The 27,344-nt window shown below is 41.3% G+C and overlaps 1 protein-coding gene across 1 annotated transcript; it reads right to left on the bottom strand.

The window, feature by feature from the left end:
- Positions 1-15,788: 15,788 nt before the first annotated feature.
- LOC139927980 (ras-related protein Rab-5C-like) lies at positions 15,789-21,855 on the bottom strand. Its single transcript, XM_071920307.2, has 6 exons — positions 21,720-21,855; positions 20,476-20,839; positions 18,558-18,709; positions 17,776-17,898; positions 17,340-17,433; positions 15,789-16,970 (listed from the first exon to the last, which is right to left on the bottom strand). The coding sequence occupies exons 2-6, from the start codon at positions 20,642-20,644 to the stop codon at positions 16,843-16,845; spliced, it is 666 nt and encodes a 221-aa protein (XP_071776408.1). The 5' UTR covers positions 20,645-20,839; positions 21,720-21,855; the 3' UTR covers positions 15,789-16,842.
- Between the last annotated feature and the right edge of the window lie 5,489 nt (positions 21,856-27,344).

Raw genomic sequence — 27,344 nt, 5'->3', positions numbered from 1 at the left:
AAAACCAGATGGACCCAGTGGAACAGCTCCCTGATAGGATGCCTCCTTGCTATGGGCTGCATCGTAGTGCCACTCCTGATCTTCATCCTGGTATCTGCAGGCGATCCTAGATCATCAATGGAGGCGGAGCGCACAAGCTCACTTATTCCCAACACCGACACGCACACTGATAACACCACACTTCTTCTTAGGGAGAAGAGATCGACGGAACCAGGACAAGATGCTCTGCCTATGACCAGCATCTACGCTGAACTGTTTCAGATGCATCGTAAGGCTTTGGGCACCCCTAAAGTATCCTGATGTTATTTATAATGCCCAAGACTACTATGACTATGACTATGACAATGTTGACTGTGATAATGATGATGATTACACTCCAATGACGGTTTATGACAATGCTAGGGTCTGTGCTATGTTTCCAACTACTATGCATTCACTCTACTGAATATTGACACCTAAACTACTGCCTTTAAAGACGATGATTGTGTTGAACTGAGCCTCGTTTGGGATTTTTCCCTCTTACTATCATCATGAGGGTTTTTGTCCTGAATGTGGATTTATTAAACTTAGATGCCCACTTGGTCTTTTACTTTTCCCTTGTCGAATGGGGGAGGAGATGTTTGGCCAGATGTTAGGATCATGAGACGATGCTTTGTCTGGGGGGGTAGGCTTGCAGGTGGCTGTCCTTGTCCTAGGAGATATAAGCCTGGTTAGTCTGACCCTTGTTAGAGAACTGCACCATTCCCTTTGCTATGATGTATTTCTCTCATCATTAAAGAAACCACTAAATCAACGGACGGCGTCTTTATTATAAAATTATTCATCAGTGAGTCATCAGTCTCCAATCATTCAGTCATGATTGAAAATGACAGCACTATACAAGCACCAATGCCATGTAATAATGGCTGTGTCAATTAGCTACCATTTACTCTGGCCTGCACTGCTGGTCTTTTGTGTTCAAAACGAATAGCTATGAGAGGGAATATAACACATTATTTAATGGAGGAGAAAACAGCAAAATGATTTCAAAATAAGGGACTGCATGACAAATTCAGGTGCAAAGCAAAGCTATTTGAGCCAAGGTAAAAACCTAGAGGACAGAAATGGTTTCAAAATGGCCGAGATGTTCCTTTTCTGAGTGAAAAAGCTGGCCTCCAATTTGGGCACAGCTGCACCGTATGATTTGCATCTAAGTTTACTGTAGGGCTTTCTACCGGGCTGGGGCATGACGAGCATTTTCTCACCATGAGGACTAAAGGAAATAAAATACATGTATTCTTTAACACCATCATCCTTGACAATGATCCATTCAATTATATGTCTAGACTATATAAAGGTAGATGATATTCATTTCAGCACAAAGGCAAAGAGCACCAATGTCTCAAAACATCAGCATTATGTAGTTGTGTCTCAATCGTTTGCTGTTTTGTTGGATGATGTCTCTTCTTTGTGCCTGTCCTCTGGTGATGATCCCACCTGCAGGAACACCACGTTTTGTTTTTAAGCCTAAATGACATGGCTGGGGAGTAACACATAGCCTACACACACACACACAGTCCCCACAGGACACAACAGCATATTGAGTATGCAGTAGGTGAGAGATATTCAGAGAAAGGGAGAAACCCATCTCTGAGGCTGAGGCACACTTTCAAGGTGCCCCCCCCTCCTCCCCCTCCCCGTCTTCCTTTGTACTCTTCTGTGGGAGGATCATTTGTCTGCACCAGTAGCTGGGACTTGGCTGTAAGGAGAACTGGAGGAGAGTCACCACCAGCTGGTCTAGTAGGTCATGGATGGTCCTGTCCTAGGCCAAATTACAGAAAAAAATGTAATGCTAAATCTTATCTTACTTAAGAATGCAATGTAGGGTTTTTACCATTACAGAGGATCTGCTGGGATGTTCTAAAATAAAAAATAAGACAGAATGGTAAAGTTTAGGTTGATTTAGGATTTGGTTCTCTAATAGTAAAATTGGATTTCTTCTTTCTTTCAAATTGGGAATAAGATAGGATGGATTAACTAACAACTAAACAGGCAAACTAATTTGTATGGATAAACTTGGTCTAAAGCATGCAATAAACTCTGGCACTCTCTCCATCCTCATTCTAAAGGACAATGCCTCCAGGACAAAGTCAAAGTCACACCTTGCCCCCCCCCCCCCCCCCCCCCCCCCCCCCCCCCACACACACACACACACACACACACACAAACACACACACAAACACATTCACAATGCTGCCTGCTGTGTTGAACCTGTACCCACCATGCAGCCATGGGGGAATGGTGAGGTAATGGACCATATAAAAATTCAGCTTCCCACACTCAAGGTGTCGGCCCATCCCTCTGCCCATACGGAAATATGACAAGGACTCAAAAAGCGGCCATCTATCAGTTCAGGTAGGTTACATACACCAGCCCATTCTTGCAGGCATCAAGGAGCCAGCGTGGGCGTCCACATATAGAAAAAAGAAAAGAAAAAAAAAAAAAGTATTTTCTTTCAGTACACTTACTAAGAAAACAGATATTTTAAAGTGCAGATAATGTGCAATACGCATTGCTTAATGCATGTAAAAGCAAAGTTCCATTTTGGGGAGTTGCTAACCTTGAACTACAAAGCCACAAGCATTTTGGAAAAATACTCTGGCACCAGCGCGTGGCTGGCATTTGAGAGGTGACTTCATGGGATGTTTTCAAAAGGATGAAATCAAGGGGCTCTCTGTGCTATGTGTATATAGTCCTGTTGACTTTAGGGGCCGGGGCATTGATATTACATGACATGATGAGGGGAGGCCTGTTTTACACAGGAGCTGCAGAGAAGTGGTGTGTGTGTCTGTGTGTGTGTGAGGTTTTGGCCTTGTAATATAGTAGGATCACTGTATAGCGTTATGTGATGTTGTTTTATCTCCGAGTACATTCAAATCCCTTCACACTAGTCCAGCACCTAACAACAAGAAAGACTTCTAATCTATTTAAGAACAATAAAGCTGATGACCGAACCACAGGAGGATTCACACTCCTAATGTAGTGCTATATGAACTGTGAAAACCCCTTTAGTTTAACCAAACATTCAACTAAGTCCATCGCCAGAAAGTCTGTTTCTCTTCGGTGAGTATATCACAGCCCAGCACTGACGAGCTTGTTTTGTCATTACACCCCTTCTATTGATCTTTTGCAGGCATTTTCCCATTTTTGCAGTGCCTTAAAAGATTGTTTTTCCACCCTAAGCTCCAGCTAGCAGAGGTTTGTTGGAGGGGATTTACAGAAAGCTGGCGGGGGGGCTTTGCCCTCTCTTCACTCGCAAGCAGCCAAGCAAAGGTCACAGTTATCAGTGCAAAGGGAGGATTAGGCTGCCACTGTGTGAAGGAGACTGTCATCTGACTTGTAATGACATATCCCAAGAGCCATCGCATCTTTGATGGCAGACTTAGGCACAAATCCATTCCAATGTGTCTGATGTGGGACGGGCTGAGAGGGAGAGGTTTGGGAAAAGCAATCTGTTGTGAGTCCTTTGTGATAAGGTGTCTGCTGCACATGCAATTCAGCAGTGGTGGAAGCTTCCTTTGAGGACGATCATGGTTTGTCGTGTCATTGATTTTGACCATTTCAAATTACTATTGGTGCTAGATGGGGGGTTTGCATCCGCATTAGTCTCAGCCTTCAGAGGACAAAGACAGGAGTGTTTTGTCTAAAGCCTACTTTAACTTTTGCCATTTTACTATCAGACATTTGTCGAGGAAATGTTGTGTTCTAACAACAGGGGCAGGGGTGCATTAATAAAATCCATGGCAGAAAATGACCGCATCCATGGCAGAAAATGGTCGCATGTGGCATCCTGGTCCACATGCGACCTACGATGCACACTATGTACTCACAATATTCGATCATGATCTTTATGTTATCCGCTCTTTCTCATGAAGCAGAAATGTCTTCAATAAAGCTGAGAGTAACGATAAAAAAAGAACTCTAGGGGCCACACTCTACATTAAAAACAAGATTTATTTATTTTCAAGTTAAAAACATCTTCTGGCCATGGAGCTCTTTAACAGATCTTCAGTGAACTTGACGGCCATTTAATATTTTAGTTCATCTAATTGGTTTTGAAAAGGTTTCATAAGATCAAGGTTAGTAGAATTTACCACGTAATCCTTCAGTTGAACTTAAAACATGAAAACCACCAAAATTGGAGTTATGAGGTTTTCACCCGACAGCGACGATATGCTAAATGTGTAGAAGTACTGAGGATTTAGACTCAACTTGGAATAATGAAAGCTAGGATACTTCCAACAGAGCTGAAGGTTGCCACACTGGGAGGCGTGTCTAAAGGAGTGTTCTGCTTAGTGGGCCAACGCTATTGGTGAACTGCCATGACAGATTTAAGACCTGTGCTCCTAAGTGCCACAGAACAGGTGGCACACTCCATCTGTACCTATATGAGGGTGGAAAATAATATTGCTAAATGCAATACCTGTAGAAAAGCAATTTACTGCAAGGGAGGCAACACCTCAAACATGATTAAGTGTTTTTGATGCATCGGTGTAGTTCCAAAGCAACTCAGCCCTACACAGCTTAAACAAATACTATAGCTAAGATTGAATACTTTTTACCATTTATTTTTCATAAATAGCCAAGCAGCTACAACCTTTGAAAGTCAGAAATGACTAGGGAGAGTGGAGGAATGCCACCGAGTGATGGCAAGGTTTAGTGAAGCGTCTATTCTTTCTCCACAGTTGAATCCCCTTTTTCAAGTCTACCTAACAGTAAATTTCATTATGTAATTATTGCAATATTTGCTTTTGATTTTGACCTAGATTGACAGCCTTTATACAAATCACAAATAGTTACTATGATTGCTATTCACTGTAGCCTATTTGGCCAACAGTTCTGTTAAAAGATTACTGAAAGGAGACTAAGACTACATGCTACACACTTAAATATAATCTACAATATAGTGATTATAGTGGGAATAACAATAAAATAAACATTTTCTCTCTTACACAGAGTACCGTAAGAATTGGCATCAAGATTCAATGAGGAATCAAATCAATAAGCACTGATGAAATCCAAATAATACCTGATTCTGCCAACAGCAGGGCTCAACAGCCACACCGAGGCCCCGACAGTGACCTTAAACATGGTAGGGTATCTGTAGCGTATGCACTTAGGCTGCCCCACTCCCCACCGGAGCACGAGCAAGCATGTGCGCCTCATTATTTTGTAAACAAGACATTAGAGAAAGTGCTTCTGAGATACTGAGAGTTGCTTACCTTGCAGAAAGAATCTTTACGCTAGACTTGCAGAATGATAGCTTATACAGATGACAAAAAAGTAATATTCTTCACACGTCAACAGGAAATGTGTTGTGGGTGATTGTTCAGTCCTCGGTGGACTTTATCAGCAAGAACCATGAGTCCATTGACAGTGAAGGGCTGGAGCTCAAGCTGCTCCCGTCCCAATCTCGTTCCACATGATTATTCTCAATTTCACAGCTGATGGTTTTTACTGAGACAGACGGCAGCAGCCAAATGCCAAAGTATAGAGGGGAGCACACCGAGGTGGGAGAGAAAGTTAGAGAGGGAGAAAAAGATAGGCTGGTCACTGAACTTCATTACCAATGTTTGGGATAAAAGAAGTAATCTGCGAATGTGGCCTATTCTCGGGAGCAGAACGCTGAGGGATATGGGGCACATATACTATACTATACTTGGGTGTGACAGTCCAGGCCTGGCCCAGCGTGAACCTCAAACATTTGTGTCTAAACACAAACCAAACCCGAGAGATAGTAACTTTTGTGAGCCCAATCTGGACTAAAGCCAAAAATGCTGCTAAAAATCAAGTTTTTTCAAAATTTTCAATACTAAATGACTAAGACAGTCTGTGTGCCGGATAATAAAATGGACATAAAAAAGGCTTCTCTGGTGCGTCAATTTCAAATAGGCTTAATCCAAGAACCAAGAAATTTTCAAGAAACCAAAATTTTCAAACCTGAACCCAACACAACTCCAAGCGAGGAAGTAGAAGTAGAAGTAGTGAGAAGTATTTCCCTAACCTGAACCCACTTGGTCCAGTTGTGTCCCATTGGGTTTGGTCACAGTAAATATCAAGCTCTAGGCAGTGCGCAGGTAAGGAAGAGAGAAAATGTAATCCTAGCTTCGTGAATTTCTGTGAATCTCTGTGTTGCTCAGATGGTGTGAGGCTGGCCCAGCTGTGTTCACACCTACAAGCTCAACTGAATCACACAGACACGGGACTAATGGAAGTACAAACTCTCCCAGTCTCACGTTGGAGTGGTAGTGAAAATTACAGCATTACCCTGGGGAGTGGGCAGTGGGAGGCGCGGGATTTGATGAATCAAGGCCCTTTTGTTCACAACGAAAATGACAGTCGCAAAGAACACTGCTTTGGAGGTGCAGCGGTGCTTGGCAGCAGGCAGGCGTCATTTGAAGCCATTTAGATTTGAAGCTGAGGCGGAGGGGTACGGATGAGAGCAAGGTCATTTGAAGAGGATGCGGAAGATGATGATGTTGCCAGCACTGGGTGTTTAAGTGGCGAGGTCCAGTCCGCTTGACTTGAGTGGCCGCTGAGTACACAGTAATGAGGGTGTGAGAGGCAGGCTTCCATAAGAAGATGTAGCAGCCAAACTGAAATGTGAGCAGCAATACTGACACATAAGGTTTTTCACCAAACTGTACTCAATGACATGGGTGAGTGTACCACTTTACTCACTAAATTAACTCTTTTTCTTCTTCGGAGGAAGACTAAAGTCATTGCTGATAACCCTCTTTAGCTCCAAAGAACAGCCTATCTGATCTCAAAGAGGCCCAGATGATCTCACTCGGTAAGAAAAGGAAGACACAGTGAAAACAGACTGGTATCTGTTAGGACACCTCTTGTAAGACAGGGAGCTTTTTGTCAAATGGAAGCCCGATGAAATATTCAGCAGTGGTTTTTGTAGTGGCTACAGTTAGCTACTTAAGTTACAGTGTCTATGTCTCTTTCTCTCTCACTCTCTGACCTACCTCTGCTTTCCTACTGCTTCCATGGGATATTTCAGGTGGCTGACACACATAGGCTTCTCTGTCTTTTGCACACATGCGCAAACACACATGAACATGCGCGCATACGCGCTGACACAGAAAGACACACCTTTCCTCCTTGACTGTGACTGTGATGGGCAGAGTCACATCCTTGAACCCCAGGGGATAAACAATCACCCCATTCATTAAAGTTAGACTACATTTGATTTACCATTTATCACCGTTATATCGTTGACCACCATCAACAGGAGGGCCACTATTTGTCGAATAATTAACACTAAAAAGTGAAATAAATGATAAACGCACTAATCTTCTAACTGGAAATCTCTGTCTGTACAACAACTTGGTAATTAGCCTAAACAGCCTTTACTGCCTTTAAAAGTTTCAACTATGGAGTTGCAGAGGAGTGCAGCGACTAGGGCTACTAAACATTTTAAAGGGGAAAATATTAGTTTCTTGACAAGCAAGTTTTCCCAGTCATTTGGCTTAACAAGACAAGAACAAACTGCTTATAAACACCATTCCGCTTTTTGATATATTCAGACCTAACGTTTTTCTTCCGAAAAAAGAACTGTAGTAATCCTAGACACATTTTAGAAAGACACTATACAAATATCACAACAAACAAAAATACCATAAAGTACGATAAGGTCACTATAAACTCACTATTGTGTATACAGACACACACTCCCTATAGGAATAGTTCTAGGAATATTATAGTGGTTTTTCGTTAGGGTCAGAAACATCTGGTTTGTTACAGGCGAAACAATTGCATTTTTAGCTCAGGACAAAGACAGACATAGTAGAAATGTTTAGTCGATGGACGACAGCAATCGACATTTGTGGCTGAAATCACACACAAATGGAGATAAAGACAGCTACGAAATGTAATAATTAATTCCAGAATATTTCCCTACCTGTGTCAGAGGGTTTGGCAGGTCCTCCGGTGTGACTGTCCATTTCCAACTGTCACAGATCACGGCGCGAGCTGCAGGCGTTTCAGTCCCGCGAGCGTGTCAAGATAACCATGCTGCTTATGTGCGCGCGCGGTGCCACTGTACTGCCTGCGCGACAGAGATATCAAATCACTGGGCACGAGGATCAGAGAAAGGGAGAAAAATAAAATCGGTATTTGAAGAAACGAGTTGGCCAAGGAAGAAAAATGAAACCACTGTACGGTATGGAACGATTTGAAACGTCCATTTGCTTAAACCAACATAAAGTAACTTTTAAAAGCTACTCAGAGGATAATAGTGTGTCTGTGGCTGCAGTTTAGTCAGGGCAAGATAGGGATTTGAATGAAAATGTAGTTGCCAATACAGTGCGTTTCCATTGATAGCCTACAGCAATTCACTATTGCTTTTTTATGTTTTATTTTTTGATAAACTTCCAATTTCTATCATCAAACTAATGGTGTCTTGAAGGTGCCCAGTCAGCATAAAGCATGATAATGAGACATGACACAGAAAAGACAATGACTGTCAATACAGTAGGTTATGGAGTCCAGCAGACTAGTCTTCTATTGTCATATGGTTGAAACAGAGAAGAGATCCATTTGTTCCATTATTTTCTTCTTCTGCCCAGTGAAAGTACATTTGACCTCACATATAATCTGGGGGTCTTTGTAAAGCAAATATTGGCATTTCAACAGCCTCTGTCCAACGCTGATGTACATCAGTGTTCACTTCTATTAATAACCCACTACCACATAACAGCTACTTGGAGGAAGATAAATTGCCCGTGGGGTCAAAGGAAAATGTTGACCATGTTGTATCACCCTGACACGTCAAATCCTCTCCACCTTTAGGTGCTCTCTGTGCCTTGTGGGCCTATCACCCTGTGATCATTTCCCAATCCCACCCCTCAGCCCCCCTTATTAACATTGTTGGGCTATGTTCAAACATAGATGCCTGTAGTTGATTTTGGGACTACACTGAAACGGCACACGCCTGTATGTGTTGTGGTCAAGGCGGCGGTGTGCGGTAGGGCAGCTGTCATGGATAGTGATGGATGCGCTGTGGAAACATACTTGGAGTTTGAGCTATGTCCTTCTCATTGAAGTCCTTTGGCACCCTGCTTGACCCCACCACAAGGCAGCCACCCTAAAAATAAAGGTGCACATGTGCTTGTATACACACACAAGCAGAGACAAGGGTGTAAGATAACACAGTTCTTCTCTGCTTCTTTGTCTGTGTGTTGTGTGTGTGTGTGTGTGTGTGTGTGTGTGTGTGTGTGTGTGTGTGTGTGTGTGTGTGCGAGAAAGGGTAAGTTCTCAGGAGAACAGAACTAGCACACAGACAAATAGAGTGACATGCATATAGGCTACATGTACGCCACACACACAAAATCACACATTCACACATGAAACTAGCTCAAACTGGATATTCCCACTATAGTGGAATCAACCCCGCTTTTGTTACAGTAGATCTGCTCTGACTCTACTAGACTTGAGTCCAATCAACAACATGTTCCTATCATCAAAGCTGAAGCCAACGCTCGGCTCCATTATTATCTTGAGTGCTTTCATTAGAGGCCATTTTATTCTTCTGGTCCATGCTGCGCTCCAGACTTATCTCAATCAAGACCAGGCTGCCCCTCAGACCCTTGCATTTCAATTAACCTGGTTACTATGGTAACGTTCTTGAAATGTAGGCCTACGTACCAAAATTTGTTATGTTATTTGGCTTCAAAGTTTTATTGAGATGACATAATTTGAAGGATGCCAGTGGTTAATTTCAAAAGTAGAGCTAGAGCGGGGGACAAAAGAATAGTACCACTGTAAAATCCATGGCCAGATAATGACTATAGTTCAATGCCTGTAACACTGTAACACTCAGCAGTGTGACTATACAATATCTGACTTTGGACTGGTTGAGCATCCTAATTCCACATAGATCTAGTTATTGGTCCACTAGCGGCTGTGGCAAAGCAGCGTTTTGTTAATCTATTCCTTAGCAGACCGTCAGTGATTCCTCTGGCTTATTGGACATGCTGCTAATAGATTTTGAAGTACTGGCAAGCAGGTAAAATAATACTTTAGTCCATTATCTACTCCCAAGCAGTCTATGACTTTAGGGACAGACGAGAAACTCAACCTCTTTAGGACTTTAAATAGAAATAGCTCTTTATTCCTTTATTCTTCTCTCACTGCAAACCCATTGATGCTTTGTTTGGTTACTGTACTACTTAAAGTCACAATGAAACAGCATTTTGAGAGCATCTCCTATTGAAATAGGGTGTTGGGATGGGATGCAATTCAAAATGTCATTTCATTTTTCATTTCAGTGTGACTTTAAAGGGGCATTAAGTAATCCATGGCCTTTATTGACCTCTATCAGCAACCAGTATCTCCTCTGACACAGGGATCTGGCACAGCCCCTTCACTTTTGGTTAAGGGTCCCACGTAATTTTTTTTTATTTCTTCTTGTTTTTAATACATTTTTAAGCCGCTTTTTTGTTGTGTATCTAATGCAGAATTTCATTTTCTTACTTTGAAATGTAAGGGCCTTAGTTTTGTTACAAATGATTTAAATGAACTTGGTTTACATTAACTATGGTTTTATATAGGACAACATAAACTTGGACTTTGCTTTTGATCACAACTGGGTAGCAACTCAATGGAAACTGGTTATGCTTCTGTTTGCAGTCTGTTGTGCTGTTGATACAGTGATCATCTATTGTGCTACAGAAACATTTTGTCCAGTCAGTCATTTTACAAAAAGGTTTACCCAAGTTTACTGGCAAAGTGTGGTAAGAAAAATGTCCCCTTCATTTCTGAAACTGTTATCCATTGTCTGCTTCCCAAGGACACCAAAATAGAAGACATTGTTCAAGTTGATTTAAACTGTGAATTCTTTACCCACATGGTTTTGCCCGACCCATTTTTAAAAAAGTTTTTCACTCTGGAAAGCCCTTAAGAAGTCATCAAGGCCAGAATGGAGTCACTAAAATGGGTTAGGTTAGCAATTCAGGGACTGGATCCACGCTCACCATCATGAACGCTGCCACATTTTTCAAGATCCAAGAGAGTCATGGAGAGAAAGCTTCGAGGTGTTGTTTCCACTCATCTTTAAAGTTTGTGTTCGATGGCCTTGTCGGTCTAAATGTGGTAAAAATCAGAGACTGTAATGAGAAAATAAATAAACAAATCAAAATGCTGCAGTGTGAGACGAGTATAAGAGATTTGTTGTGTTATTTTTTTTATTGTACAAGCGTACCTTCTTCCTTTGTCCTCTTGATCCTGGGTGGAACCTGGGTGATCAGAAGAAAATGAATCATATTTAACAATGTTAACATAGCAGCTGGACCAGGTATTCAGAACTGATGCTGTTCTAGGAGATTGCATAATCTGAAATGTTTTCTAGTCAGTCTTAATATTTGACCCCTTTGTCAGGAACTGAGGCAACTCAACTCACCATAACCATTAATATTTATGTTACTTCTCCTTGCACCATGCTAAAGTAATATTGATATATTGATATATAAGTTGAATTGCTAGAGAGCTTGTAGCGACTGTCACCCCCCTCCCTTAACATGTGTGTTCAATGTGCTGTTAAGCAAGACACTTAAACCATTCGACTGGAACTAATCAGGGGTCATGAGGAGAAGACTGGGGTTCCTGGGTAGCCAATTTCCTAGTGTGAATGTGTGTAACTGGGTGAATGTGTAATAGGGTGTTGCTAAAAGACAGCATAGGTTTTCAGAAAACCCACCTTAGGTAAATAAAGGCTGAAATGCAATAGAATCCAAAATACAAAAGCAGTATATTATCACCTGACAGCTCGCGCTGTTTGTTGTTCTCCATTCTGGGTTCCTTCTTCACTCACATCCCATCCTATTACAATACTGTTGGGTGTTTCATTTTAGATAAGAGACAATAATTGTAACCACATCAGACATGCTATAGCTATCAGCAAAAATCTCAAACTGCACCACAGTGTTATCCACATATTGTGTCCCTCCTGTCCCAATGCCCTTGGTATTTAATGTCATTTCTGTCTGTCCAGGAAAATAGAAGGAATCCATCAGGAACTAACTATCTTGCTGTCAGATGCTGGACTGTCAAGATGATTCACCCTCTTGGCATAACTGTGATTCTGAAAGGCAGATCATAATGCGGAGGGTGGGGTTTTGACGAGATAGGCCCGTTTCTTCCAAAAATAACCATATAGGCAATTATTTCCAAAAAAGAGAGAGACAGTCTTCCGGGTCATTCTCTCACCTGTCAATATATGGTGATACATGTCAGCACTCAAATCCCATTTTCCCTTCATAAATGATTGATGGGTTTAGTCTTTTTGGTCTGGGCCTATATGCTACAGAAGTGGGCCAGTGGTTTCCCCCAGCAAAGAGAGCATTCACTAAAGTTAATCAAAAAATCCTTGTTGTTATGACAACCAGGCATTATTCAAGCCAGTTATTGGCCACATTACCCATTTCATTTGTGCTATAAATGAAAAAAAAAGAAGAAAAAAAAAAAGATTATGGAAGCAAAATGTGCAGGTGTATATGTGGAAGACTATGTTTATTTTCAGGGCATGTCTCTCCTTTTTTTCTGCAAATCTCCCCTCTAAACACAGTCATTTTTAGTCCGGCTCCCACACCATATGATTCATAGTGGCAGTATAGTAAGAAATGAGTTTCTTTTTTGACAGAACATGCCTTGATTGACAGCCCAACAAATGAGAAAACATTTACTGTGAACAGAGCTTGAGGCCGCTTGCATTTGGCAGAGCAGCTGTCTGTCTCTGAGGCATGTGTGTGTACGTGTGTGTGTGTGTGTGTGTGTGTGTGTGCATGTGCGTGTGTGTTCCATTGGCTTTAAAAGCAGCTTCACTGTAAGAACAAGGTCTGATGCATCACAGCCACGACAGCAGGTCTGTCAATTTAAAAGACAGCTTACACCATTTCCAGTGTAAAAATCTCAACATGGCCACAGTTTCTTTTTGATGTTCACATGCAGGTCGAGGTCAACAAGCGAGGCTTTCAGCAATCCACTGTACCTGTCTGAGGAACACAAAGGAACCTTTGACAGTGAACATGCATCTTCTTTAGTTTTTCCATTCTGTGCTCAGGGTAAAACATCTTTCAGAAACTTTAAATTCTAGTGCAATCTATGCTCTTTTACATTTGCTGGTTGCTGGAGTGAGACATTATCACTTATGACTAACTTGTTTTTCTCCAAGTGGGAGTGTTTATGAATTATAATGCAGCCTTGCCGATTACGTGACTCCACTGTTACAGAGCATGAATACAACTTGAAATAATACCATTTGTTATTGATATTTTTAAGACTAGCAAGTAAAATACTTTAAACTTTACTTAAAATTGACTGAAGTATTGAACAGAAATGACTGAATGAACATTAATGAACTTTTGTTGTGTTGCAAAATTATGTAACATTCAAAATATCAACGAGAGAATTCTAGATTGAATTAGTCATAGAGAGTCATATTCCCACTGATTCCATCCATACTAAAATATATGCAGTGCTTTGAAGTGCTTTGAATAAATCCACCGAATGGCATATACTATGTTGACAGAATTTCCAATACCTGATACAGTCAGGCATTTCAGACGCTGAGACTAATGCCACAGATATTCTTCAAAATCCTGTACAAACCCATGAGAGTTCCCTTGCATGGAGACCATTTAAAATATTATGCAGTTTCTTCAACTAATAGATGTAAAACCTGAAAGAGCTGCAGGCACCTCTATTAAAAGGGCATTGTACATCAAAATAGAGTGGACCGATGCATTAACCCAGAGAAACCCTGTTTTAAAATGCGCAGTAGAATAATCAGGTGAGCACAAATGAAGCATACCTCTATTGTGCCATGCCTCTGCAAGACACTGTAGATAATGGAGTTTTTTCCCCCACTGTGCAAGTAATGGCTTTTTACATGGTCACTCTCCATATTGTCCACATTCACACATACACATGCTCATACATACAAATGCACACACCATACTGTGGATACATTTCTTCAAGCTATTAAAATTGTGGTTAAGAACGCTGCATCCAAACATGACAATATTTTAACTAAGAATTATACTATACATGTCTAACTGGTGTAGAGTTTGAGAATCTACAAAACAAAATAGATTTGTATCTGTTATTATTATTATTATTGGTGTAGTTCAAGCATTTGCAAATGTGCACACACACACACACACACACACACACACACACACACACACACCATAATCTCTAACCTTAAATATAACCTATTCCTGACTGTAACCCTCAAAGCCATTGCCCTTACCTTTAGCTTACCAGTTTCTAAATGAAGACCAGAAAAATGTGCTCACACTGTAGAACTATGATGTAGTTCTATGTAGATGAATATGGCCACACATGCAATCAAGAAGACCAATTTGTGATGGCTTGGCTTTGTATCTGGACTTAGAAAGCATTATGCTTCCATCTAGTGGTTGGAAATGTCCATTGTGGCTGTTTCTATGACGCTTGTTATATTTACAGACAACTAAAGCTTCTATGAGGGCAAATCTATGAATACAATAAGTGCAACAGGGTCCAATTTACACTTTGGAATTTTGTTTGAAGTTGTTAAAAATCGTGCATTTCAAATGTATTCACATTGTATCCATTATTTACATTTATGTTGTTTTTTCCAGTCATTTTGCTGGTGTATATTACAATCTGTCAGTAGCATACATTTTATAGTGATAAATTGCTTAAATTTATCAAACGGTGGTTATTTTAATTTTTGCCTGGTGGGTCAGTGAAAATGTACTAGAACTCTGACCTACTGGCCCAACTGGGCAAGTGGAAAATTAATTCTTAATGTTGAACCCTGCATTATGGCCATAACAGCCAAAGGACTGAGTGTAGCTTTGAATTGTCCAGACTCGGGTGAAAATGTCACCTGTCTCTTTTGTGTTATCAATTTCACACAGCAGATCCATTCAGCAAATCCATTTTCTTCAACAGGGAGGATCTTCAATGACTGAGCGTTTTACATTTCATTTCAAAGTTTTCAATGGCTTTGTACCCACTATCCATCTTCAAGATCTTCCATGGTTTTCTTTTACTTTCTATGACTATGACAAATTAAAACCGATTCCTGGCATGTTTGTGCTGTCAGCTAAGCTATAAAAAGGATCACAAAGGATATGATGTGATTTAACCACAGGATTGTAGTAAACAAATAGTTTTCAATCCTGTTCTCTGAACGTTTTGAGTTGATTCTGGTCATGGTAAGCCATAATTGGCCTTGCCGTAAACAGTTGATCACCAAGATCTGAATGTCAATGAATGTGCATGAAACAAGCGGCAAGAACCTCCTGATATTCCATGACTTCACCAAGGAATTTACTTAATTCTTGTTTTCCTTCTTTAAAATAAACCTTTCAATTCAATGATAAGGCCAGTAATTTTATGACCAGTGGGAAGCCTGTTGAGATGTTTATCCTCATTCAATCATCTGTGGTGGGTCACCACTGCAAGAAAAATACCACTTCTAGATAAAATTAGAATTTAGCTCAGTGTCAACAAGTAGAAAAACAAGTGCATGTCTTGTCTGTAGAAACAGTGCTTATGTACCATAACAAAGTATCCAAATATAAATAGCGATAGTGTGGCACGCCCTAGCAGAACCGAAACAGAGATGGTCGTGATAACAAACCAAAATGTATCTCCAACCATCACCCCTACAAACAAATGAAAGAGAAAACTCTGGAAGTGCCATGGTAAAGGTTCTCCATATCAACTCAATGCTCAACATGCAGACACTGTTTACGCAGAGGTGATATTTATGGCATTTCTTAAAAGGGGCATTACAGGGAAAAACATATATGTGCATAATCATTACAGGAATTAGCCATTTTGAAATTGTGGAATGTCTTTAGATACTAGAGGTTGTACTGCAACTAGTCTGACGACTGAAAACGACTGGAATCTGGATTCGGATCAAGAAATCTTGCATGTTATTTATTACTTTTTGGTCTTACAATTTTTTTCACATTTATCTTACAAATTAAAAAAGAAATTGCACATAACTCTCTGGTGTTACAGGTGTTAATGCACAATGGGTACAAACAAATGAATTTGTTGCACAGATCAGATACACCTTAAGGTGCGTAGTCTATCAAATCATGACCTGCTGTAAGGGCGTAGCAGTCTTAAGCAGGGTCTAGAGCTTTCCTGGTCACTGTGCCACCAGTGTCCAGGTCCCTAAAAAGCACGACAAAATGCTGTGATCTGAAAAGCAGTGAGACAAAACCCTCCTTTAAGATCAACGGCTTTGTCATTTACGTTTTCAGCAAGATGGTTGGGTATTTGTATCTTTCATAAGGACGATTGATGTAGAGGGAAACAATAGGAGTAGAAAAGAAAACAACCGCCAAATTTTGCATGTGTGTGTGTATATATACACACACATACACACAAACACACACACATATACACATATATATACACACACACACACACTTACAAAGAGGGTAAAATGACGTACAACCATCATCCTTCAAAAAGGTCATTTACGACAGAATTGAATCAACTGAGACAGGGAGGTTGAAGACGGATAGGGAGGTAGATAGATACAAGGGGCAAGGAGAGGAGAGAAGAGAAGGAGTGAGGGATACTGGTACTTCCCTCTAGCTTATGATTCTTTTAAAAAAACGTTCCTTTAATCAAAGGGGATCCAGATAATCTCATCTGTAATCTCAGTTTAAGTGCAGGAGTGGAGAGTGGCTCTGCCCTCTCCCTCCTCTCTGGGTTTTAGTTAGCTGCTGTCCTTAAAACCATGTTCAGGGCTCGCTCACTAAGTTCATTGTTTTGCACTTGCTAGTTGCTGCCGCCACAGCACTGGCTGCTGCGGCCCTGGGGGGCGGCTTCCTGTAGGTCCACTCCAGTCCTGGTCCGCCCCGCTGTTCCCGCTCCGCCCTGAGGATCGTTCTTGGGTAGCTTCTTGGCTACAGGGACAAACAGGATCACAGACATAAGACATTAAAATACAGCAAATTTAAAAGTTCAAAAATGACAATGTACTTAGCAACAAAATATAGTGTAACAACTATGAATGGGAACTTCTGACACTGAAAAAAAGACAGAGACTGGCCGCTGTTTTTCCATTCATTAGCAATGGTTTCTTTTTCTTAAGTGTATACTCAAAAGGTCAGGTCAGGGTCTGCTGTAACAATTTTCTTTCTAAAATGTATGTTCAATTAAACTTTGCTGCAGAAAAACGGAGCTGTAATCTAAAGCGTTACCTAAAGTATCTATCTGAGGGAGCAGCGATTAGAAACAGATATACATTTGACTCTGTAGAAAGATGCTCTTACCAATAGCCAAAAAGATTTCGTTGACATTCATGGCAGTCTTGGCTGAGGTCTCCATGAAGAGTAGACTGTTGTCATCAGCGTATGCTTGTGCCTCCTGAGGGGAACATTATTTAGATGTTTAGGATAGTATTAGACATTTACTGCAGGGAAAGGTGCAATTCACTTTTAAAATGTAATCAATTCAGGAAGTGGATTTCTGATCATTTGAAAATATTTTGCTGTAAAAAGGCTCATATATTTAGTCTAGTGAGTAAAGTGTAGTTATACTATTTTGAAAATATTGTATTGAAAATTAACTGACTTGGACTCGGGACAAGTGCCATCACCAAATTAGAAATATCCAAGGCCACAGCAGAGAGAAATAGTGATGACCATGCCATCTCCACATCCACTAACATCCACTGGCATGATGTAATATCTTATCATATGTTCATACCTGAAGGTCTACGGCTCTCTTGTTGGCGATGTCAGCCTTGTTGCCAGCCAGAGCGATCACTATGTTGGGACTGGCTTGTCTCTGCAACTCCTTCACCCAGTTCTTTGCTCGTGTGAAAGTATCCTGATGAAACAACAGGCTTGTCTGACATTGGTTTTAACTAGTATAGTCCATATAAATTCATGTGAAGTCGACCTCCAACACTGGCTGACCTGAGGATTTGATGTCACTACTTAAACACTTTTGAACACCTACACAGGTATCTGCACTAAAAACGACTATGTTCAACCACAGTGAAAAGTAGCTTTTAAGGCCCTATCCTGGATAATTTAATTACACAACTGATCCAATTTTAAGCATAGGACAGATACAGATGTAGAGTAACTGAGTGTCTTTCACATCCTACAGTAACTCTCATTGCTTCAAAACAAACCTTGTAAAGCTTCATAATGCATTCTAAAATTCATAATTACCCGTTATCAACATAAAAGGTTTGTTTACAACTTCACATGTAAAAAAAAACATGTTTAGGTGTCATATACTGTCAGAGATAGTATCAAGAGATCAGAAAATCAATTTGATAGCAGAGAAATTGTTTTCAATAAACATAAATATTGATAAAACTAGTAGTTTTATCAATATGGCACCCTCTGAGGTGCCATACAGCTGTGCCATTACAGATTCAGCCTTGAATCTAGAGTAAAGCAACAAGCCATCTGACTTCATCATGTGGCTACTGGCTAAGTTCTGTCCACCACAGTTGAACCACAGAGGAGACCTACTGCGTTGGTTATGTCGTAGACCACGATGGCAGCCTGGGCTCCTCTGTAGTACATTGGAGCCAGGCTGTGATAGCGCTCCTGGCCCGCTGTGTCCCAGATCTCAAACTTGACCGTGGTGTCGTCCAGACAGACAGTCTGGGTGAGGAAGGCAGCTGTGGAGGGAAGGAGACAGTTCATCAGTGGAATGACAGTTGGACAAGTGCATCGGTACCCATTCACTTCTCCTTCCTGTAAGGTCCTGTCCAACTATGCATCTAATTTAGCGCTTGAAGGTTGTCATCTGATGTGAAAAGCATGCACACTCAAATTCCTTGCTCAAAAAAGGTGATTTGGTGGTTACAGGGATGAGGAGCAAGACCTTTCAGTTGCTCTTCTTCCAAGTTTATTCAAAATTTCTATGTTATAGCGTGTGCTTGTGGCACGGTGGGATTCGGGAGAATAACCCTAAAAATTACTTTTAATTGCTTAGCAAGGAAACTCCACTATTGACCAGTGATTAATATAATGGATTTTGCTATTGACACTATGTTCATGGTGTCTATTCCGTTTGGCCTAATTTGACAGTATAGGTGTCAAAAATCTGAGAACGAGGGCGCCCCGGAGGCTCAATCGGTAGAACGCTAAGTCCTAATGGCAGCGGCACGTGTTAGAATGCGGCCCATGCCCTCTGCTGCATGTCATCCCCTCTCTCTGCCCCGTGTTTCCTGCCTCTCTCTACTGCAGCTGTCCAATAAACTAGGAATGCCAAAATAATAATAATAAAAAAATAAATTGAGAATGATCAACTGTAGAAATGTATTTTAGACATATAAGCCAAATGGTGCAATTTGTACTACATGTTCTACATGTGTCTTAGTGTCCAGACAGCATGGGAAGAGAAGTGCTATAAGAAGTGTTTAAGTGTTAAACCAGTGAATGCAAGCTGCTGACACTTCACTTGGCTCAAAGACAATGCCTCAATCACATTAGTTAAATTAATGTGAGAAAGAGAGATTTACTTGCTACCTCAGCAGAGGCTGTCTCCTGTGTTCACTGCCTGCCATTGCTGTACTAGAAGCTGATAAGATGAGGCTGCTATTTTGAACGCACCTTGGTCTGGATCTACTATTAAATATTCCTGAAAAGCGGTGATTATCAATCATGAAGCAAGAGGAGCAGGACGCCCTTTGAGATCAAACTGAAATAGCCTGTCTGTTTCAACTACAGCTCCCCTCCATTCCTTTTAACGTTTCAGCTGTCACATACTGTCAGTCCTGGTATCAAGAGCTCAGACAATCAATCTGAGAGTGAAGTATGTCTTCTATCGAATAAAAGAAAGAAAAAAAAACAAATAAACAAAGCCAGCAGTGGGGAGGGGGGCAATGTTTCAGCAGGAGGAGCAATTATGGACGGGGCCTTTGGTCCAGAGTGGTTCCTCCTGTGGCCTGTTTGTCATATATTTAGTTACAGCAGTGCAAGTTCACACAGTATTTGATGCCAAGTATGGCGGCTCTGTGGAACAGCTACATCTTAATAACACATTAATTTAGAATGGTGATAAGACTACTTTGTCAAAGCCAGTGAGGCCTGGTGAAGCAAGGTGCACAAGTGGAATTTGATTCAGATCATAACATAATATATGCCATTCGTCAAATAATTTTATCCAAAGCACCTTGCTGTACCATGAATGAACACATTTTCATTATAGGGGCCCACAGTGGGAATCAAACCCTAAACCCTGTTAGTATGAGTGCAATGCTCTACCTATTGAGCTAGACAGGGACTAGAACACCGAACACAGACAGTGTTAGTGTGATGATCTGTCCATTGAACTATATCGATAGACAGGAACATAATCTACTTATTAAGATAAACAAAACCCCTTCATCAGACCGAATTCAGTTCCTCAACAGTCTAGATGCATCTCTGTATCACTTACCTCCAATGGTGCTCTCCTGGTATTCATGGAACTGGCCTTTGACAAAGCGCAGCACTAGGCTGGACTTGCCCACCGCCGACTCGCCCAGCAGCACCAGTTTGAATTGGCAGATTTTGTTGGCTGCCGCGGGGCCATTAGGCCTGGTTGCTCCTCCACCGCGCCCCGCCATTGACAGAAACAGGGACTGCTCTGGATGAGAGGGCCTGAGCTGGGCTGAAACTGTGGCTGGCGAGGGGTAGACAGACGTCTGGATCGGGCAGAGAAGCCAACTCCAGAGGCACAGGCACTGATGGTGAGCGAGGTCAGCGGCCGAACTCTTTGTGCCAAGCACCAGACGGGGAAAGTAGAGGTGGAGTGACCCAATCTACCAAGAAAAACGAGACCACAGGAAATCAGCTGGTAAAGACCACGTTCTCAGGAAAGCATTTGGTGACAAAAGCTTGGGCTACACAGTTCTGCTTTCAAAAGAAGCCAAGAGGTTGTAAAGTCCCTGCACAACACAGCACAGAGGATGGAAATGGGGAAAAATAGTTGAGGCCTTAGAGTTGATAATACAACTTTAAACACTGTAACTACTATTTTGCTTTGGCTTTGACTAAAAGGGCTCTTTACAGCTTCATGCAGCAATCAATCTTGGGGAGTCAATATCACAATGTCATCCAAAAAGTCTGGATTTAATAAAAAAAAAAAATGGTAGCAATCCAGGTTGTTTTGCTCTGATTTTTAAAGAGACAGGGATGATATTTAACGTTGTCTTCAAATTGCCTTATAACCTTATGATGCTGCCTACCGTCGGTGGAACTAGTAGTTATCAGTACCTACCTAGGGTTAGTAACTGTAACGTTACTGCTACTAACTAGGTGGGGCTACGGCTAGAAATAATGACAGTTCATCGGCCGTGTCGTGAATGGAGGGGTGAACTGTTAAAATAGCAAATTGTATTGGTAATTGCAACTAGCCAGGGTCCATCGATCGACCGATAGAGACTTGGGCTAGTGTGTCCCCGCACTTCCAAAACAGGAAAATGTGGCCAGCTTAACAAAATCATAAGTTAGATGGGTGAAGCCACCAAACTGGCTAAGTTTAACTTAGTCCATAGACAACAGAAAGAGAAAACGTCACTTGCATTTCGAGGCTAAGCTTACATGTAAAAACAACCGAGCGAGTTGACGTAGCTACGATTATATCCGCGGTTGTCACACAGATTAACTAGAAAGACAAAGACAACACGTTGTCGTTCTTACCAATACTGAAACACAAACTCCACTGCGCCCCGTAGCTTGTAACTTATAACGGCGCTATTCCTCGTTAACAGCCTTTTTCCCTGAATACTTTCAGGCTTAGCAAAATCATACTAGTCCTCACTTCCGCCTTGTGTAACCAAAATACTTCCTGGATTCGCCCGTCACGTGATACAATGTCACAGCCAATGAAACGGCTGTCTAGTCACAACTGTCTATTAGAAAGTCCATTAGGATGTCTACAGCACACTTTCACAACATATTGATTATAATATAACGATTTTTTTAAACCTATAAAATAGGTACACCACACCGTGAAATAATTGACTGTGAAATACCCTAGGTTCTTTTTTTCTTACGCTTGTACACTTTAGTCTGTCTCGTCTACCACAAGATGGTGCAACATGATAGGAAATAACATTTCAGCAGGCTTTAACAACTACCTGCTTTTAATTGTGTAACATCAGCACTCCAATCCTTAGATTCTGCATCAATAATAAACTGAAAGAAGTTGAATATGTACAATTCAAAATCCTTCTGTTGGTTTACAAAGCACTTGCTGGTCTGGCTCCACAGTACATCTCAGACATGCTGTCAGTTTATAACCCCAGCAGATCTCTCCGGTCACAAGGTGGAAATCTCCTCCATGTGCCTAGAGCACTTTCAAAGTCTGGTGAGATGGCATTCAGTATTTATGCACCTAAAGAATGGAACAGTTTACCTGCTGATCTTGCTCCAACACTGTGTTCTTTCAAAACCAAACTAAAGACCTTCCTTTTCACTCGAGCATTTTCTTAAATGAACACACTGTATGTTTGTTTGTATGTGTATGTAGGCTATATGTGTTTTTATGTGTATGTATGCATGGATGTTTCTGTTTATTTGCACATTTCTGCTGTTTTATTCTGTTTTATGTAAAGCAATTTTAACTGCTTTTGTATGAGATGGTGCTATACAAATAAATTTGAATTGAATTGAATTGAATATTTGTCCCTAAGCTTGGCTAAGTAGCCTTTATGAGCTGTGCTTAAATGGTTTTATGTGGTACAGAGGCTAGGGGTCATGTGTGATGAAAGGTAGTAGGCTGGGAACACCTTGTGGTTAGATTAAATCAGTTAAATGGGGAGACCTCTCATCGATTTCTGACTTGACTACAGTGTCTTGATAAGCTGTATAACTGGTGAGCAACTACTCATCTTTTTCGACTCAAGGACAAGGAAGCCTCTCCTTTCTTTTCTCTTCTTGTCATTTCATGTTGTGAAAGCTCTCCATCTAACCTTATCTATCCCTGCAGGTCTCCTTGCACACAGTCCAACTGCAAGTCAGAAGTCCAGAAAGCTGAACTCATCCCAGCCTATACACTTTCATTCTGTTTCTGCATTTCCACAGGTCTGCTCATCTCTCCCAAGTGGAAATTTCTTGTTCTTCTTCTCTGTCAGTCACATATTACTTCATTCGGATCTCATGCTGTCACTAAGTCACGCCACCCACCTTCACATTGCTGATTTTTTATCACGCCCCCAAAGATTTCTTAAAACACCTCCATTCTCTCCTCACTCCCTCAATCTGGCTTCTTTCTCTCTCTTTCCACCTTTCTATCTGCCCTCTCATCTTCCTTTGACTTCCTCAGCCCCCTTTTTCTCACCTAATTTTAGAGGAAGGTTGATGATATCCTTGACTTTTTCTCCCATCTACTCTCTAGCCCTCACCCCAATTCCCTCACCAACTCCACTTCTAACCCCACTGACACTGTAACATCTCTCTCTCCTCTCTCTTCTGAAATTAAGTCCTGAAATTCATTTCTGCCAGAAGTGCCACCACCTGCCTTCCTGACGCCATTCCCTTCCTCCCTCAGACAATCGCCGCTCATCTGCTTCCTTCCCTGACTCCCGTCGTCAGCTCCTCCCTGGTGTCAGGCTGCAAATCATCTGCATTCAAGCCAGATAGAGTTACTCCTCCTCTGAGGAAACCAAACCGCAGCCCATCCAGTATCAGAAACTACAGAACGCTATCGCTCCCTTCATTTCTTTTCAAAACTCTTGAACACTCTTGAACTTTCTCAAGATATTTTGAGAGTGGCTGACACTGATGCTGTCACTAACACACTCCACACCACTAGAGCTGCTTCTCTGTCTCCTGCCCTCATCCTCTTAAACCTGTTTGCTGCCTTCAACACTGTGAACCGCTGCTTACCATGCTTTGCTGACCATGGGGATCTCTGCTTGCTTTACTGACCACTCCAATCAAGTATGGTGGAGATTCAAGCTCAGCCTTGACAAGACTGAACCTCTCTCATTCCCTGGTAATTCTCTGCAAAATCTCTCTATCACTATTGACAACACTATAGTCTACCTAGACTCCTCCTCATGCGGTATGAATCTAGACAACCAGCTGTTGTGTGACGCCCACATTGCAGCTGTAACTATATTTTGTGGGTTTAACACTCCACAACATCCACCAGTTCAGGCCCTTCCACACCAGTAACACTGCCCAGCTCCTTGTTTAAACTCTAGTCTTCTCCTGTCTGGACTACTGTAACTCCATCTTGACTTGGCTCCCTAATCTCCACCACTTCACCCAGACTTGACTGTACTCCTCCCTGTTGGTTGCCTATAATGTTGGCGATCAATGAATTTATTTAATCTTATTCTACTGTTGCACTCTCTGTAAGTTTGAGTGTCAGCTAAATGGCTACAATGTAAAATATCCAATGGTTTTCAGCTTAGAGAGGCGGGAGTGAATCTTCACAGATTCTTCTTCCTACACACATTATGTTATTGACCAAAGCTTTTCTCATACTGTTTAATTTATTGCTGGTGAAATGGATGCAATCTCCAAAGTGCAAACCTGTGCCTAGACTAGTGGTTCTCAGACTAGGGGCTGGGACCCTCCAGGGGGTCGCAAGATAATTTTGGGGGGTCCCAAGATGATTTATGGGATCACAAACACAAACACATTTCAGCTATACAGATTTATTATCATGTCTGTTTTTTCAGATTTGTCTCAAATTGTTTACTTTTTTCTTATAAATTCTGAATAGTTTTCAGCCTCTCGGCCTCCTCTGATAATTAATCAAGTGAAACAACTTGAAAAGGGAAAATCATATGCAGCCTGTGATGAGGGGTTACAAGTAGGCATCTCTTCATTTTAAGGGGTCACGAGCCAAAAAGGTTGAGAACCACTGGCCTAGAGAGCCTGAGCAGGTGGCTCATGTAGTGGACTAGTAGCCTCATCACCTATGATGTGACTCAAATTTGGCAAGCATGCTATACAGTCCTGCCCATATAAAGGTAATTTTACTCGTCTGTTTAGTCTGCAACAAAAAATTCTCTCATAACTGACAGCTTGACACATATTAATTTGACATCAGCTACAACTGAGTACAGTGAACAAAGGTTGAGCCACCTGGCAGACCTTGAGCACTGTTCCCAGCTGTCATTAACTGCTGTTTCTCTGCCAGCACTGCTTTCTAAAGCACTTTCATTAACAACACATCAGCGTGGATTGCCTGTTCAACTTTCCGGTGGTGGAAGTTGAGCAGGTATGGGTATCTAATAACCGCCCACTCCATACTGTGAGCAGCCATCTTCGCCTGAACCTTTTGAACCTTGTGGGCTGTTAAAATGTCCTGGGCACAGACACCGGTGCCACTCTCACCTACCTCTGTGTTTTCACTGAGGCTAATATGGAAAAGTGGCAGGAGCTTGGGAACACGATACACGGAAAAACATGAAATATTACAGATGGGTCGGGGTGAAATATGACTAATGGCAGATGAGTGACATGCAAGGGAAGAATTGACAGGCCATTTAACAGTTGTTGTATTGTATTGTGTGACAGTGTGCACTGCAGGTTTGGGAGTTTCTTATTTCTAGTGAGAAGTAAGAAAAACAGGATCCATTCTGAAGTTAATTCCCCTACTTTTAAACCGTCCATCTGTGCATCATGTTGTATTGTTTTTATTGTGGCTTCTTGTAATGAAATTGCTGCAAATCGAGTTTGCCCATGTGGGATAAATAAAGTTTTCTAACTCTTCCCATTCAAAATACTCAGGACTCTGGTTGTGCTTTATTGCAAGGATCAAAGTGGAGCAACGGGGTCTAAGGAGAATACCGCTGAATTTCAGCTTTTTGGAATACATCAATCCTATGTCCTATGACAGTTCAGCCTGTATTAGTGAAATTTCCCTACTGTCTCCCACAAGACAGAGTTTGTTCCACTTCCTAATAGAAACAGATTATTTTTGGATCAAATATGGAAAGGATAAGGGGTGACATTCCCCAAGATAATTTTCTGGGCGTAACAGTACATTTTTTTGGAAATCATAGTAGTAGTCGTAGTCAATTGCTAAGCTCTTTTGGATATAAAAATTCAGGCAAGCATTTCATGAGTCCACACAGTCACTCTAACAGAAGTAGAGCCTGATGTACATTAGGAGACTAAGGTGTGCAGACTTCTGTTGGAATGATTTTCACTTAGCCCACACCTACTGTCGATGTGCGTATAACTACTCTTTCATATAGTCCACACAGTCACTCTCCCATTCATTGTCAATGAAGTAGCTCTTATATTACACTGTTACAGCATCACAGATTGTAGTCTTGTTTCTCTGGCCTACAGCTGCGAGAGAAAGTTGTTTATATCCAAAGCTGTAAGAATATCATAGATGAATTTGTAAATTGAATGGGACAACCCTTTTTAATGGGGTCTTGTAAACAAATTCAATGACAAATATTGATCACAGTACTTCATATTGACAGTGTTCTCATATAGGCAGTGTGGGATTGTGTTTACACTGCAACTGGTGAGACCAACTGTGAACACTTGTGTATGTTTCTGGCATTTTGGTCTTCCACATAAATTGCATTGCATGGTGACAAGTAGCCTAAAACAATGGCAAGGTAAATTTCAGTCACAAAGAAGTTCTACCTGAATGGATTCAGTGTTTCCATACTAAATAGCCACGATGCTCAACAAAGGGTCAGCTGAAGCACAGGGTGAACTGGAGAAATCTCATGCAACACAAGCTGACATGATACAGTATAAAGGGCTCATTTTCAGCAGGACAGGAAAGAAAACTGATTGGAACTCTGGACAAAGCACTGCCACAGAAATTGCAGCTGATGTCGGATGTTAGGCTAAAGAAACTGTGTGGGCACTCTTGTCAGTCAGAACAAATGAAAGGACAAAACTCAGTATAGAGCATGAGTGGGGCAGAGGCACTGTGTGAAGTCCAAGACAAAAGAGTGTGACTTAAAGGCACATCCAGAAACGAGAGGGAGAAACACATGGCAAAGCTAAAGGGACAGAACTGGAAAACACAGGTGATGCAAAATATTCACAATACGGTAGACAGCATTCTAGAAATGATTAAGCAGGAATAAATGCCCTTGTTGTGCCGAGAGAGACCAAACAATCTTGTGTCACATTCAGGAGTTCAGTAATGTAATTAGAGAATGTGTCTGTTTTTCTGCAGATGGTACTCCAATAAGCCTAGTGTAATTATCGACAAGGGTGGAAATAACTGATTACAATTGATCTCATTATTGTAATTGATTTGCGTTTTTGTGTATTTCCACTATTTTGAGTATTTCATTAAATCAGTTCAGTATGTTTTGACTTAGGTAT

Source organism: Centroberyx gerrardi, chromosome 20 (assembly GCF_048128805.1).
Source record: "Centroberyx gerrardi isolate f3 chromosome 20, fCenGer3.hap1.cur.20231027, whole genome shotgun sequence".
NCBI lineage: Eukaryota > Metazoa > Chordata > Actinopteri > Beryciformes > Berycidae > Centroberyx > Centroberyx gerrardi.
The sequence above is the reverse complement of the archived record's forward strand: the minus strand, read 5'-3'. Positions and strand labels throughout refer to the sequence as shown.

Coding starts and splice junctions, on each gene's coding strand:
- LOC139927980 (XM_071920307.2), bottom strand. CDS start 20,644: ATGGCGGGGCGCGGTGGAGGAGCAACCAGGCCTAATGGCCCCGCGGCA. Junction 17,899..18,557: donor TCTACGACATAACCAACGCA/GTAGGTCTCCTC, acceptor TTGTTTCATCAG/GATACTTTCACACGAGCAAA. Junction 17,434..17,775: donor AGAGAGCCGTAGACCTTCAG/GTATGAACATAT, acceptor TGTTCCCCTCAG/GAGGCACAAGCATACGCTGA.